This window comes from Aquarana catesbeiana, linkage group LG02, assembly GCF_042186555.1.
Source record: "Aquarana catesbeiana isolate 2022-GZ linkage group LG02, ASM4218655v1, whole genome shotgun sequence".
Classification (NCBI taxonomy): Eukaryota; Metazoa; Chordata; class Amphibia; order Anura; family Ranidae; genus Aquarana; species Aquarana catesbeiana.
Genome location: NC_133325.1, coordinates 4,542,770 through 4,558,058, shown reverse-complemented (window position 1 = coordinate 4,558,058; position 15,289 = coordinate 4,542,770). Strand labels below are relative to the sequence as shown.

Sequence of the window (15,289 nt, the reverse complement as noted above, 5' to 3'; positions counted from 1 at the left end):
ATGCTGGGATATGCAAAAGGGGGCCCACCCCGGAATCAATTCTTAACTTCCCGGCAACATCCTCCTGCTCAGAATAATCACTAGGATTTGCATTCAAGGGGGTTGGCTTAGGCAAGGTATTGGAAAGCTAACCAAACAGAAGTCACGCTATGCCAACTAGAGATGAGCCAAACATCCCCCTGTTCAGTTTGCACCAGAACTTGCGAACGGACCAAAACTTTGCACGGACGTTAGAACCCCCATTGAAGTCTATGGGACTCAAACGCTCAAAATCAAAAGTGCTAATTTTCAAGGCTAATTTGCATTGTATTGTCCTAAAAAGTGTTTGGGGACCTGGGTCCTGCCCCAGGGGACATGGATCAATGCAAAATTAAGTTTTAAAAACAGCCGTTTTTTCGGGAGCAGTGATTTTAATATTGCTTAAAGTGAAACAATAAAAGTGTAATATTCCTTTAAATTTCGTGCCTGGGGGGTGTCTATAGTATGCCTGTAAAGGGGCGCATGTTTCCTGTGTTTAGAACAGTCTGACAGCAAAATGACATTTCAAAGGAAAAAATCATTTAAAACTACCCGCGGCTATTAATGAATTTCCGGTCCGACAATAAACATAAAATTTCATTGATAAAAACTGCATGGGATTTCCCCACAGGGAAACCCCGAACCAAAATTTTTTTAAAAAATGGCGTGGGGGTCCCCCTAAATTCCATACCAGGCCCTTTAGGTCTGGTATGGATTTTAAGGGGAACCCCGCGCCAAAATTTTTAAAAAAAAATAGCGTGGGGTCCCCCAAAAAATCCATACCAGACCATTATCCGAGCACGCAACCTGGCAGACCGCAGGAAAAGAGGGGGGGACGAGAGAGCACCCCCCTCTGAACCGTACCAGGCCAAATGCCCTCAAAGCACCTTGTCCCCATGTTGATGGGGACAAGGGCCTCATCCCCACAACCCTTGCCCGGTGGTTGTGGGGGTCTGTGGGCGGGGGGCTTATCGGAATCTGGAAGAACCCCTTTAACAAGGGAACCCCCAGATCCTGCCCCCCTGTGTGAAATGGTAATGGGGTACAAAAGTACCCCTACCATTTCACAAAAAAGTGTCAAAAATCTTAAAAATGACCAACAGTTTTTGACAATTCCTTTATTTAAAGTCTTCTTTCCATCTTCTTTCTTCTATCTTCCTTTGGTTTCTTCCTCCATCTTCTTCTCCCTCTGGTTCTTCCTCCGATCCTCTGCTTTTTGCTCCGGTGTTCTCGTCCGGCTTCTTCCTCCGCAGCGTCTTCTTCCCTTCTTCGTTCTCGGGCCGCTCCACATCCAAGATGGGAGGCTCCCGCTGTGTCACGCTTCTCGTCTTCTGACACTTCTTCAATAATGGATGGCGGGGCCAACTGGTGATCCCGCCCCCTCTGACGCACGGGGACTTCCCTGTGGCATTCCCCATGATGTCAGAGGGGGGCGGGGTCACCTGTTACGTAATTTTATCTAGGGAAAAAAATAGGTAAATGTTTGTTTTATTAGTGGGTATTAGATGAACTCTAAAAAGGAGGGAGGATACACCACATATTTTGTTTTGCTTAATATCCCATAATTTTCGTTGAAAAAGTTCTTTGGAAGTACCATTATAACCGGTCAATGTAATGGGGAGGAAGTAACTTGGCGGGAAAATGTTCTTTTGTTTTTTATGTTTCTTTTGTGCTCACCAAGCTTCATTGCTCTCTCTAACCAGTGTTTGAGTGTGCTGTATGGTGAGTACATGGGTTTCATGGGAAAGACACCGATTGAGCGTGGTCTTGGTTTTGTTGAAAAGGTTCAACAGATTTCTGTTTTAATTTAAATGGTGTGTCCACTAAAGGCATAATATTTGTGTGTAGGACAGTGAAAATAGCTACAAGAGAGTAGTTTGTTTGTTTTAGCTGTGGGAATTTACAAGCAGTAATATTCTCATTGTTGTCAGTTAAAGTACAAAACTGTGGAAGTCTTGTTGCTGAATGCTGAAGCTAATATCTGAGAAAGATTATTTTTATAGGGTATAAGGTGCATTCAGCATACTGGATTATACCTTGACATTTTTTTAAGGATAAACCCTACCAAAAATTTGATAATCTGAGTTTGTGGTAGATTCATTTTTTTTTTAAACTGGATTTGGTTTAACATTGGTGTAAACACGGCTGTGTTTACCTTTCTATTGTAAACCTAGAGGGCTACCCACCCTATTTGATCCTAGTGGCCTTACTATTGTTCCTATTGTCCCCCGGGTCTATTGTTTTGCGGGTGTAGGCTCATCAGACAAGGTAAACTACAGGATATTGTGAGTAGATTATATATATATATATATTAACTCTCAAAAAAAAACAATCTTTTAGATTACTGGAGACACACCAAATCTACTCACAATAGCCTGTAGTTTACCTTGTCTGAGCCTACACCCGCAAAACAATAGACCCGGGGGACAATAGGAACAATATTTTTTTTTTTTTTCTCCACTTTACCGTATTTTCTGAATTTTATTCTATTTGAGTTTCTGTTTATTGTTTTTTTCCCTCCTTCTATACGCTAATCTCAAAGTGACTGTATAGTGCAGGGGAACATTTAACTTAATCTAGCTTACAAATTGTGCATATTATTTGTTGAAAATGGCAGCCATGTCCTGTCTAGAAAAGTTTGTAGCAATTTATACTCTTAAACATAAGAGCAATGAATTTGCCTGTGATGCTAGATTACAAGGATCGTCTTGGGCCTATGAAGAACAATTTAAAACAACCAAAAAAGATAAAAATCTCAAAGGTTTATTTTAAGAAAGGAACATTTATAGATCACACACAGAGTCACAGTTGCTACAAACAATTTCAAGTCTTAAAGGACAGGCAGCTGTGGCTAGCAAATGTGAACATGCTAATGCTACGGCACCTACTTGTGTCTATGAAATTGGGGACACAGAGGAATATGAAGAGTACTTGGGAGGTGAAGATATGGGTCCTAATTCTACTTTTCCTGTGGCGATGGGAGAAATCGCAGAGCCACAGGAGGATCGAGAATGCACCATGGTCACAGACCCACCAGACAATAGGGACCAGCTATCCACAAATGAGGAGCAAGACAAGTTCCCCATCACGGGTAGGATCCAGACCCTCTCCTCTCCTGAAAGAAATCAAACACTTTTGGGGTTTGATAGTGAAGAGAATGAGTTGATATCTAAGGTATATCCAATTCAACCGGTAAAAACCCTCATGAGTGTGGCTGCTTTCATTGGCAAAATTAGAACTAATGAACACATTATTCCACATGCAACTATGTACAACAGAGGTGTGAGCTCTTAGGTGTGGGAAGGCCTAGTGGCCAGGTTAAGGCACCTTCCAGCCCAGGGCAGTGTGGGAAATCTCCACATACCATAGGGTAACATTCAATCACAGCGCCAACAACCTGAGAAAAACGTAAAATGAAAAAACTCCACCTCCATGGGAGGCGTCCCCGCGACTGCAGCCCTTTTGTGATAACAGCTGTTATAATGCTGAGGGTGGGGACACCCGGTGACATGAACAGGCGACCCTGCCCACCTCTGACATTACGTGACATCACATCACGTCAGAAGGGGGCATGGTCACCCGCTTATGTCGCCGGGTGGCTCCGCCCTCAGCTATATAACAGCTGTCAATGCAAAAAGGCTGCAGTCGGCGGGAGCCTCCCATCGAGGCAAAGTTTTTCCGTTTTTTTTTCTCTGGTCGTCGGCGCTGTGAATGAAGATGGATCTACATCATGGGACTTTTTTTTTTTGTTTAATAAAGGAATTGTCCAAAACTGTTTACTGTCATTTTTCCTTTTTTGACACTTTTTTGGTGAATGTGTAGGGGTACAATGTACCTGATACCCATTCACATAGGGGGCGCGGAATCTTGGGGTCCCCTTGTTAAAGGGTGCTTTCAGATTCTGATTAGCCCCCCGCCCACAGACCCCCACAACCACTGGGCAGACCCCCACAACTAGGTGCTTTTGGGGAGGACCCCAAAGCACCCTCCCATGTTAAGGGCATGTGGCCTGGTATTGTTCAGAAGGGGGGCGCTCTCTTGCCCCCTTTTTCCTGTGGCCTCTCAGGTTGCATACTCGGATAAGGGTCTGGTATGGATTTTGGGGGCATCCCCACTTCATTTTTCTTTTTTTAATTTTGGCGCAGGGTTCTCCTTAAAATCCATACCAGACCTGAAGGGCCTGGTTTGGATTTTGGGGGTCCCCCACACATTTTTTTTTTTAAATTTTGGTGCAGGGTTCCTTTAATATTCATACCAGACAAAAAGGGCCTGTTAATGGACTGGGGGGGATGATTTTTATGTATATTGCTGGGACCCGACAATACATTACAGTCGCAAGCAATTTTAAATGAAATTTTTTTCTTTAGAAATGTCATTTTGCTGTGGTACTGTTATAAACACGGGAAAGATGCGCTACTTTAAAGGCAGACTAAGGACACCACCCAGGAACAATATTTTAAGGAATATTTCATTTTAATTGTATCACTTTAAGCATTATTAAAATCACTGCTCCTGAAAAAAAAAACTTTTTTTGCATTGTTACATGTCCCCTGGGGTAGGACCCGGGTGTCCAAACACTTTTTATGACAATAACTTACATATAAGCATTTAAAATGAGCACTTTCGATTTTTGATTGTTGGGTCCCATAGACTTTTGCCTGTTCGCAGAATTCCCTCAGTTGTTTGGGTGGTATACCACACATAAATTGTACATAATGTCTGATATTTATCTGCCTTTTGAGAACTACCAATAGCTTATGTATGTGTTACATATGTTTATTTCATGTGGTACGCCCCTTGTATTACTGTTATTATTATTCCTTTCCTTGTTTCGCCACCCATCCCAGTTTTTGCCAGGACATTCATTCTCAGGCTTGATGGCTCAAATTTTTTTTTTTTTTTCTGCAAACTCCGAGATGTAGTTTTCTAGGCAGGGGGAGGATGTAGCACCCTGATGTTTAGGCAGGGTTGCTCCTAAATTTATTTGCTGAGTGATAGTTGCCTTGGTCAATTGTTAGGGGTTAATTGATCTCAGCCTAATTCTAGAATTGCTGCACTTTTCTCTTCTGTCACTAGGTGGCCGGGTATCCGGTGGCATTATTTAAGAAAAGGGCATTGCAAGGACAAATTAGGAATAGATGAGGTGTCTCAGCCAATGGGCAGGGATTTTCTTGAATTCCTTGGCCTGCTTGGAGAGCCTATTTATTTGGGTTAGGTCAAGAGATCGGTGTTCTGTGCCACCTGGACGGCTGTCTAGGTGGATGTGTGTTGTGCTGCCCCGGGCTGCTAGGCCAATGCCTGAGGCCTATCTCAGGGACGTCTGGCTGCTAGGCTGTCTGAGGGCCTATCCAGAAGCAAGAGAGCAGTGAAGGGTTGGGACTCTGGCTTGCAGTCCAACCAGAAGTGACGGTTCTGCCGGCCAGAGAACCAGTCATGGACGGAGGTAGAGGGGAAGCTGTCACCACTAATGGACCATCCACCTTATTACCAGGGACCACTGTGAGTAGCTGAAGCAAGTACTGGAACAGCATTCTCACCAACCGGGGATGGTGAAGAATTGGGAAACTTCAGCAGGTTCCAAGCCAGGGACCCAGCCAGCGATGGTGATGCTTGCAGAGAAGCCTTGTGTGTAAAGCCAGGGACTGAGCCGGCCAGCGGGGTGACACTTGAGGAGTATCTGTGAGTGCCAAGCTAGGGACCCAGCAGGGAGGCGGGGGTGACGCTTGAGGAAGATACTGTGTAAGAAGATTGGAGGAGCTCAGGGGATCCAGTGGCAGTGGATCAGCGAGTCTAGTGAGAGAGACTGGGAGCTCAGTGGAGTGAAGTATTATAAGGGGAAATTGTAGAGGAAGTGAAGAAGTTCATTACAACGCGTGTTAGAAACTGTTATAAGACTGTTGCCATAGAAGATGGTGGCCCTACTTGTGCAGATGTGGCGTCTTGCTGGATGCCTTTCTCTGCATGGCTGTCTACCTATAGAAGTCTCTGAATCTGCCAATTAACATTACAACTACTAAGGGTGTCCTGGCCTAACCCTCTCTCCCACAGTTCTGTTCAAGAAACAATAAATCTCTTTGCATTCAAGAAGTCTCTGTTGCCCATTAATCTACCTTATCTTGCACCCACCATGCCTCTTAACATACTCTGCATAGAAGGATGTCAGCTCTGCCTAACTCTGGTGGTTCTTATTAGACCAAAGGGGGCCCGGGACCTCACTACATTATAATTGATGTCATTTTTATTATATATTCAGAGTGGAAAACTCAGTGATTCTGAAGCTGATGTTAAGGAAGAGATAAAAGAGGAGAATGATGGTTATGGAGGAGTCAAAGTTCCTAATAGAACACAAAGATGTGTACCAGGACACCATGGTGGAGTCATCCAGCCACATGAACCCCCCAGAGAGATGTTCCCATCCTCTGTATTAATGGGATACCACACAGGAAGATTACACCATCGATCATTATTACAATGTTGGTGGGATGGAGCATCTAGAACATGGATGGAGATGTGTGGATTTTATATATGTGATGTCACAGTAATACAGCTTATATGTTACAGATGATATTTTCTCTCATTTTCTTGATTTAGAGTGGAGATCCAATCGATATAGAATTTGGTGTTAAAGCAGAAGAAGAAGAGATGTATGTGAGGGATGATCAGCAGTCTATGGAGGAGGATGGAATAACGGGGACATTTATAGAGGAGGACACTCCTACAGAGATCAGCACAGGTGGGTCATTAACACAAAATACATTTCTCCACCCATACTTCTCACTGATTGGTCCAGAGTAGGGTGGGGACTGGGTTATATCAGTCTGTAATACCCTGGTCACTTTCCTGAGCTGTGTTTGTCATCCTGTATTCCTGTATTTCTCTCGGATAATCTTCCTTCTCTGTGCTGCAGACACAGTTCATGTTTCTAGGATGGATTTATGGAGATTCTGGGGGTTCAGCTGGCAGTAAAATATTGATTTGCTCTATAGGTGTTGCTTGTCTTAGATATCTGAGGTATGTGTCTTACATTCTGTCCCATACCCGGATCTAGCGAGATCTCTGACGGAGGAATTCTCCCGGGGTTACTAGTTCTGTTGTTTGCTGGCAGTGCCGGGTGGAGGGATATGTCTGTATAGCAGGGGTAGGCAACCTTAACGAGGAGGAGATCTACCTGAACAACATGGGAAAAGTCAAAGATCACCGGGCACAGTATTGCCCAGTGTCACCTCCTCAAACCTGATTTAAACCTCTAATTGCCATACTACTGTGTCACAATAGTGTGCATTGCACCGCAATCATGGATGTCGGGTGGTGAGGATGCAACATATCACCTCCTCACCACCTGTTAAATACACTTGGATCGCGTTCAGAAGAGCAGCAGTGTACTGCCTGCCAATTTTAACCCATTTAAGTAAATAAGGGCACTCTGCATGCGCCCCACAAAAATTCATGCTTCTGTAAGGTCATAGTTACATAGTTACATATAGTTACATAGTAGGTGAGGTTGAAAAAAGACACAAGTCAAATGACTTCATAGCATCTAAATCATTCCTTTCATTCCCATCGCTTAGAGAAAAATATATACCAAACTCTGAGATATTTAGATATCTCCAAATCAAAAATTTCTATACACCATTCCTAAAGGGGATACACCATTATCCCAATTATCCATTTTTGAATCAATCTGTACAAAAGATCCATTTGCTAAAGGTACAATTTCATCACTTTATAATCAATTATATGGAGTAGCAAATCTTAATAGACCCTCTTACATTCAGAGGTGGGAGGAGGACCTGGGACGAACTTTAGAAGACACGGACTGGTCTAACATATGGCTCACATCTAAGTCATCTTCACCCAACATCTTAGCACTGGAGACAAATTATAAAGTCCTAACTCGCTGGTACCTTGTACCCGCTAGAGTGGCAAAATATTCACCTAATACCTCAGCTCTTTGTTTTCGAGGATGCCCAGAAATAGGCACATATTTACACATATGGTGGACGTGCCCAGTAATCCAAACCTTCTGGAAGGAAGTCTTCGTGATTGCATCTAAAATATTTAAAAAAATAATACAACCAGATCCATATTTAACTTTACTTAATCTAAAACCGGAATGGTTAACACTCTCTCAATTCAAACTTATGATCCAACTAATAACGGCTGCAAAACAAACAGTGGCCAAGGCATGGAAATCTCCTACATTGGTACTAGCAGAAACAATTCACAGAATGAATAATACAATGTCCCATGCTAAGATGGTAGCCATCGATCAAAATCAAATTCCAAAATTTGAAAAACTTTGGCACCCTTGGATAAAACAACAGTTCCTGTCAAATTTCAATGACTCTGTCCTGTTGCCATGGTAACAGATTAAATGACTTACAGAGACACCCATTCTAAGGCTTCAAAGAGAACTAAAAAGAATAATAAACTGACGAGCGGGACAACCTTGTGGACCATACATCTACCTTTCTACCCTTTTTCTTCTTTCTCTTTCCTTTTCTCCACCTTACGATTAAAGCTCATTATCAGAATTTATTTGACCTATATACACTCTACTTGTAAACAATATGTATAGTAGGTATAAATCATTTAAATACCTACAAAAGTAACTAAGGAAATGATATATATCTTTAATTTAGGTTTACGTGAACCCAATGTTTAATATTTGAAATTTCATGATATTTACCTATATAAACCCTACTGTAAAACAATGAGCTTACTTTATAGATCCTTGTAAACTTACTTTATGTATCTTTATAACATTGTATACTCAATAAACTTCTTTTGACAAGGAAAAAAGACACAAGTCCATCAAGTCCAACCCTAAGGTCCAAAGGGTTAAAGCAGGTGATGAGAAAGCAACAATGCTGCCTGCTTTAACCCCTTCCTTTCTGTACTGCACAAGGTTGCAGGGCACTTGCAGAGTGGCCTCATTCACTTGAATGGGTTATGCTTGGTAGGTGCGACACCCATCAGCAATGACACCCACCAACCATGACACCCACCAACCATGCCAACCATGACACCCACCAACCATGACACCCACCAACCATGCCAACCATGACACCCACCAACCATGACACCCACAAACCATGCCAACCATGACACCCACCAACCAATGCACCCATCAACCATTGCAGCCACCAACAATGACACCCACCAACCATGACACCCACCAACCATGACATCCATGTCACCCACCAACCATGACACCAATCAACCATGTCACCCACCAACCATGTCACCCACCAACCATGACATCCATCAACCATGACACCTACCATTCATGACATCCACCAACCATGACACCCACCAACCATTCCAACCATGACACCCACCAACCATGACGCCCACCAACCATGACACCCACCAACCATGACACCCACCAACCATGACAACCATGTCACCAATCAACCATGTCACCCACCAACCATATCACCCACCAACCATGACATCCACCAACCATGACATCCACCAACCATGACACCTACCATCCATGACATCCACCAACCATGACACCCACCAATCATGAAACCCACCAACCATGACAATGCATATAACTCCTGCTGCGGCTATGACATGTACACCCCTGGCCACTGCAGCTAAAGGGGATGTGGTTGGGGCAGGGGTGATAAAAACACATTTTTACTATGGGGTTTTACCACCCCTCAAACTACAAATGTAAATGAACCCTTACTGTTCTGAGCTTCTTTCACACTGATGTGCTGCAGTTTACCTGCACCACAGGTGCAACGCAGTGCATCTGCAACTTTCCTGGGTTAGCTGTACTTTGCCGTAGACTTCTATTATATCCCGCAGGTGTGGGGCACTTTCTGAAAGCGTATCAAATCTCCTGCATTCAGAAAGTGCAGCAAACCCGCAGGATATAATAGAAGTCTATGTATAAGTGCAGCAAACCCGCAGGATATAATAGAAGTCTATGTATAAGTGCAGCAAACCCACAGGATATAATAGAAGTCTATGGCTAAGTGCAGCAAACCCACAGGATATCAAAGAAGTCTATAGATAAGAAGTCTTTCCCCCAGGAAAGCTGCAGGTACACTCCACTGCACCCACGGTGTGGGTAAACAGCAGCACATCACTGTGAAAGCAGCCTTATACTAATATGCTCGGTGTATTGCTTCACATTGACCTGAAGATCTCTTCCTTCTGCTGCTGGCACCACTCTGGAGACCACTAGCCGGGATTAGAGGTGGAGTGCAGTTGGTATCACTCCACATGGCACTGGAGGTGGCACTACAGAGGAGACATCGGCAGGTCAGCAAGCTCAGACCGAGATCTACCAGTCACGTAGTTGTGATCTACAGGTTGCTGACCCCGCTGTATAGTCTCAGACCCGAGACAAGAAGAACTCTCCATATAGTATAGATCTATAACATCTCTCACTTTATTACATAGAAATATCTGTCACACACATCAGTAGACATGCACAGTGTATCTCCTCGGTGCTCGGTCCAGCCGCAATGGGCGTGATGACATTAGAGTGTTATGCTCCGCCCAACGTGCTGACATCATCACATCAGGGATTAGATCAGTGATCAAGCCTCTGATGACATCATCTGTGACTCATTACAGAAACGTCATGTGGAACTTTTTTGTATATGATTTAAAGGGCCAGCGCTGCATATTTTGGAGGAATTCTGTTATATCTCATATCTGGGTATTATGTGAGCAGCTTCCTGATTACTTATTTCATTTCAGGGTGGAATCAGATTATAGTGGTTTGATTTTATATCTGACGATGTGATTGGGGCACAGACTTAAACATGTTGATAATAAACTTTTTAACCTTAAATAGAAAGTGATAATGAGGGAGGAGCCAATAACCCAATGATGGTGGTCTTCAGGATCAGTCCAGTCTTCATCTTGGTTGTTCTCCCCCCATCCTCACTCTCTGACCTCTGGTGGGGCTCAGCCCCGCTGTTATTCATGACTAAATCAGGGAGTTCAGGACTTCTTGTGTTGGGAAGATGGCAATGAGTGATAGAGGGGGTGGGGACACTCATCCTATAATCCCCTCATCACTGTCACTCCTATAAAAGACAGTTCTCGTTGTGTCCTCACTCTCTGACTAAGGTCCATGAATAAAGAAATGAACTGGTAGGAGATCAGAGGACCCATTTACTAATTACCTTGAGGGGGAATTGTAAGATCCTCAGAGACAAAGCTGCCTGATGTGGGCGGAGTCCTGATTTAGGGGAACCAATCTGCTCATGTCTAGTAATAATCTTTGTATTTCTATTTTAGTAGATGGACGGGAGATGAGGAAAACCTCAGAGGATTGTCTCACTTTGTCTCCAGACTGTAAAGTAGAAGATGAGGACATCACACAGTATAGTCCAGGAGAAAACCCGACTACCTCAAATGTCCATCCGGCACCACACAGTGTAGATGGACCATCGTCTTCCTCTTATCCTGAGGAACCTCAGACTGTGAGGGACGGTGCCGTCCTCCCAACAGAGAAGAGATTTTCCTGTACTGAGTGCGGGAAGTGTTTCCATTATAAATCAAAGCTTAATGAGCATACAAGATGTCATACAGGAGAGAAGCCGTATTCCTGTCCTGAGTGCGGGAAATGTTTTTCACAGAAGACTCATCTTTCAAAACATCAGAGATCTCACACGGGGGAAAAGCCGTATTCCTGCTCTGAGTGCGGGAAATGTTTTTCAGACAAGTCCCATCTTTCCACACATTTGAGATCTCACACGGGGGAGAAGCCATATTCCTGTTCTGAGTGCGGGAAATGTTTTTCACAGAAGTCCAATCTTTCCACACATCAGAGATCTCACACGGCTGAAAAGCCGTATTCCTGTTCTGAGTGCCGGAAATATTTTTCAGACAAGTCCCATCTTTCCACACATTTGAGATCTCACACGGGGGAGAAGCCATATTCCTGTTCTGAGTGCGGGAAATGTTTTTCACAGAAGTCCAATCTTTCCACACATCAGAGATCTCACACGGCTGAAAAGCCGTATCCCTGTTCTGAGTGCGGAAAATGTTTTTCAGTGAAGTCAGATCTTTCCACACATCAACGCTCTCACACGGGGGAGAAGCCATATTCCTGTCCTGAGTGCGGGAAATGTTTTTCACAGAAGACTCATCTTTCCTTACATCAGAGATCTCACACGGGGGAAAAACCGTATTCCTGTTCTGAGTGCGGGAAATGTTTTTCAGACAAGTCCTATCTTTCCACACATCAGAGATCTCACACGGGGGAGAAGCCATATTTCTGTTCTGAGTGCGGGAAATGTTTTTCACAGAAGTCCGAACTTTCCACACATCAGAGATCTCACACAGGGGAGAAGCCGTTTTCCTGTTCTGAGTGCGGGAAATGTTTTTCACAGAAGTCCGAACTTTCCACACATCAGAGATCTCACACGGGGGAGAAGCCGTATTCCTGTCCCGAGTGCGGGAAATGTTTTTCAGACAAGTGCAATCTTTCCACACATGAGAGATCTCACATGGGGGAAAAGCCATATTACATAGTTACATAGTTACATAGTTACATAGTAGGTGAGGTTGAAAAAAGACACAAGTCCATCAAGTCCAACCTATGTGTGTGATTATGTGTCAGTATTACATTACATATCCCTGTATATTGCGGTCATTCAGGTGATTATCTAATAGTTTCTTGAAGCTATCAATGCTCCCCGCTGAGACCACCGCCTGTGGAAGGGAATTCCACATCCTTGCCGCTCTTACAGTAAAGAACCCTCTACGTAGTTTAAGGTTAAACCTCTTTTCCTCTAATTGCAATGAGTGGCCACGAGTCTTATTAAACTCTCTTCTGCGAAAAAGTTTTATCCCTATTGTGGGGTCACCAGTACAGTACTTGTAAATTGAAATCATATCCCCTCTCAAGCGTCTCTTCTCCAGAGAGAATAAGTTCAGTGCTCACAACCTTTCCTCATAACTAAGATCCTCCAGACCCTTTATTAGCTTTGTTGCCCTTCTTTGTACTCGCTCCATTTCCAGTACGTCCCTCCTGAGGACTGGTGCCCAGAACTGGACAGCATACTCCAGGTGCGGCCGGACCAGAGTCTTGTAGAGCGGGAGAATTATCGTTTTATCTCTGCAGTTGATCCCCCTTTTAATGCATGCCAATATTCTGTTTGCTTTATTAGCAGCAGCTTGGCATTGCATGCCGTTGCTGAGCCGATCATCTACTAGGACCCCCAGGTCCTTTTCCATCCTAGATTCCCCCAGAGGTTCTCCCCCCAGTGTATAGATTGCATTCATATTTTTGACACCCAAATGCATTATTTTACATTTTTCTACATTGAACCTCATTTGCCATGTAGTCGCCCCTCCCATTAATTTGTTCAGGTCTTTTTGCAAGATTTCCACATCCTGCGGAGAAGTTATTGCCCTGCTTAGCTTAGTTAATATTCTAACTTAGTTAGATATTCCTGTCCTGAGTGCGGGAAATATTTTTCAGACAAGTCCAATCTTTACAAACATCAGCAATCTCACACGGGGGAAAAGCCATATTCCTGTCCTGAGTGCGGGAAATGTTTTTCAAGGAAGTCCTATCTTTCCACACATCAGAGATCTCACACGGGGGAAAAGCCATATTCCTGTCCTGAGTGCGGGAAATGTTTTTCAAGGAAGTCCTATCTTTCCACACATCAGAGATCTCACACGGGGGATAAGCTGTATTCCTGTTCTGAGTGCGGGAAATGTTTTTCAGACAAGTGCAATCTTTCCACACATGAGAGATCTCACACGGGGGAGAAGCCGTATTCTTGTCCTGAGTGCGGGAAATGTTTTTCAGACAAGTCCAATCTTTACAAACATCAGAGATCTCACACAGGGGAAAAGCCGTATTCCTGTCCTGAGTGCGGGAAATGTTTTTCAAGGAAGTCCTATCTTTCCACACATCAGAGATCTCACACGGGGGAGAAGCCATATTCCTGTCCTGAGTGAGGGAATTGTTTCTCACTGAAGTCCTGTCTTCCTGTACATCAGGGATCCCACACAACCCTTGAGGTGTATTAGTGCCTTGAGTGTGGGAAATGTCTTCTATATGAATGTTGCTGGACATCACAGCTCTCATGTGGGGAAGAAGTACACCCTGATATACACCTCAGATATACTCCATGGCTGATCTCCATCATATAAGAAGCAGGGGGATATATTTGTGGTGAGTGTGTGAAGGGGGGTGTGAGTCCCTGGATGTCCTTTATTATTGGCCCGTACACAGGGAGGACTTGTCTCACAAATATCCCACTTATATTGTGTTTTATCACTCCATGTCAATGTGCTATGTCTATCTAAACAAGGATGGACAATGTCACTTGTCATTTGTAACACTTTGTATTTTGTAACTGATTGTTCAATAAGAGAACTTCCAATAAAAACAATTAAAATATAAAAATGGAGTCATTGCCTTTCATTGATATGTGATGTAAGCTTTGCAATCACTTAATGTTCTCATTTTTTTTAATTGTTGAATGAATATGACAAGAATTCACCCAGCTGTGATGAATGTTGTCCATATTTTATTTCATACAGTGATTTCCTATGATCACTGGCTCCCTCTAGTGACCACAGTGCGGTATTGTTGTATTTTTACTGATGTGAAGCCTTTTATGAAAAATACTTCATTATGGCCACTAGAGGGAGCTGACCATCATAGGAAATCACTTTGTTAACGTCTTCAGCTCTGGAAGGTTCCCCTCCCCTTTATGACCAGGATATTTTTTTGAATTTAGGGCTGTGCTAAATAGCGCTGGAAATTGCTTTTTTATGCAAAACTTTTTAACATTTTTTTAATTACATATAAAAATATCTATCTATCTATCTATCTATCTATCTATCTATCTATCTATCTATCTATCTATCTATCTATCTATCTATCTATCTATCTATCTATCTATCTATCGATATAGATATATATATGTGTGTGTATATATATATAATTTTTAATATATTTATTTAGATTTTATATGTAGGTTTGTGTGAAAGTTTTATAGCATCTACAAAGTATGGGATATATACTGGAATTTTTTATTATACCGGTAATGGTGGTGATCAGTGACTGTGATAGTGCGGCGGACGCTGGGTGGGAACTGACTAGCTGACACTCAAGTAACTGAGCTTAGCACCATATAGCAATATGGTGTGACCAAATCCCCATATTTTTTTATAATGTTTTTTGAAGCTGTCTAGGTGTTTTAAACTAGTCTTGCTGGAGGTAAATGTCTTTTTTGCATGTGTGCGCTGTAATATTTTGCTCTGACTAGCT

The 15,289-nt window shown here is 43.1% G+C and overlaps 1 protein-coding gene across 1 annotated transcript in view; it reads left to right on the top strand.

The window, feature by feature from the left end:
- LOC141126378 (uncharacterized) overlaps positions 1 to 13,968 on the top strand; it is an 86,215-nt gene extending 72,247 nt beyond the window's left edge. The window contains exons 3-5 of the mRNA XM_073612327.1: positions 6,272 to 6,373; positions 11,472 to 12,433; positions 13,446 to 13,968. Of these exons, the coding sequence (XP_073468428.1) occupies positions 6,272 to 6,373; positions 11,472 to 12,433; positions 13,446 to 13,968 (1,587 nt within the window). The remainder of the gene's footprint in view (positions 1 to 6,271; positions 6,374 to 11,471; positions 12,434 to 13,445) is intronic.
- The last annotated feature ends 1,321 nt before the right edge of the window (positions 13,969 to 15,289 follow it).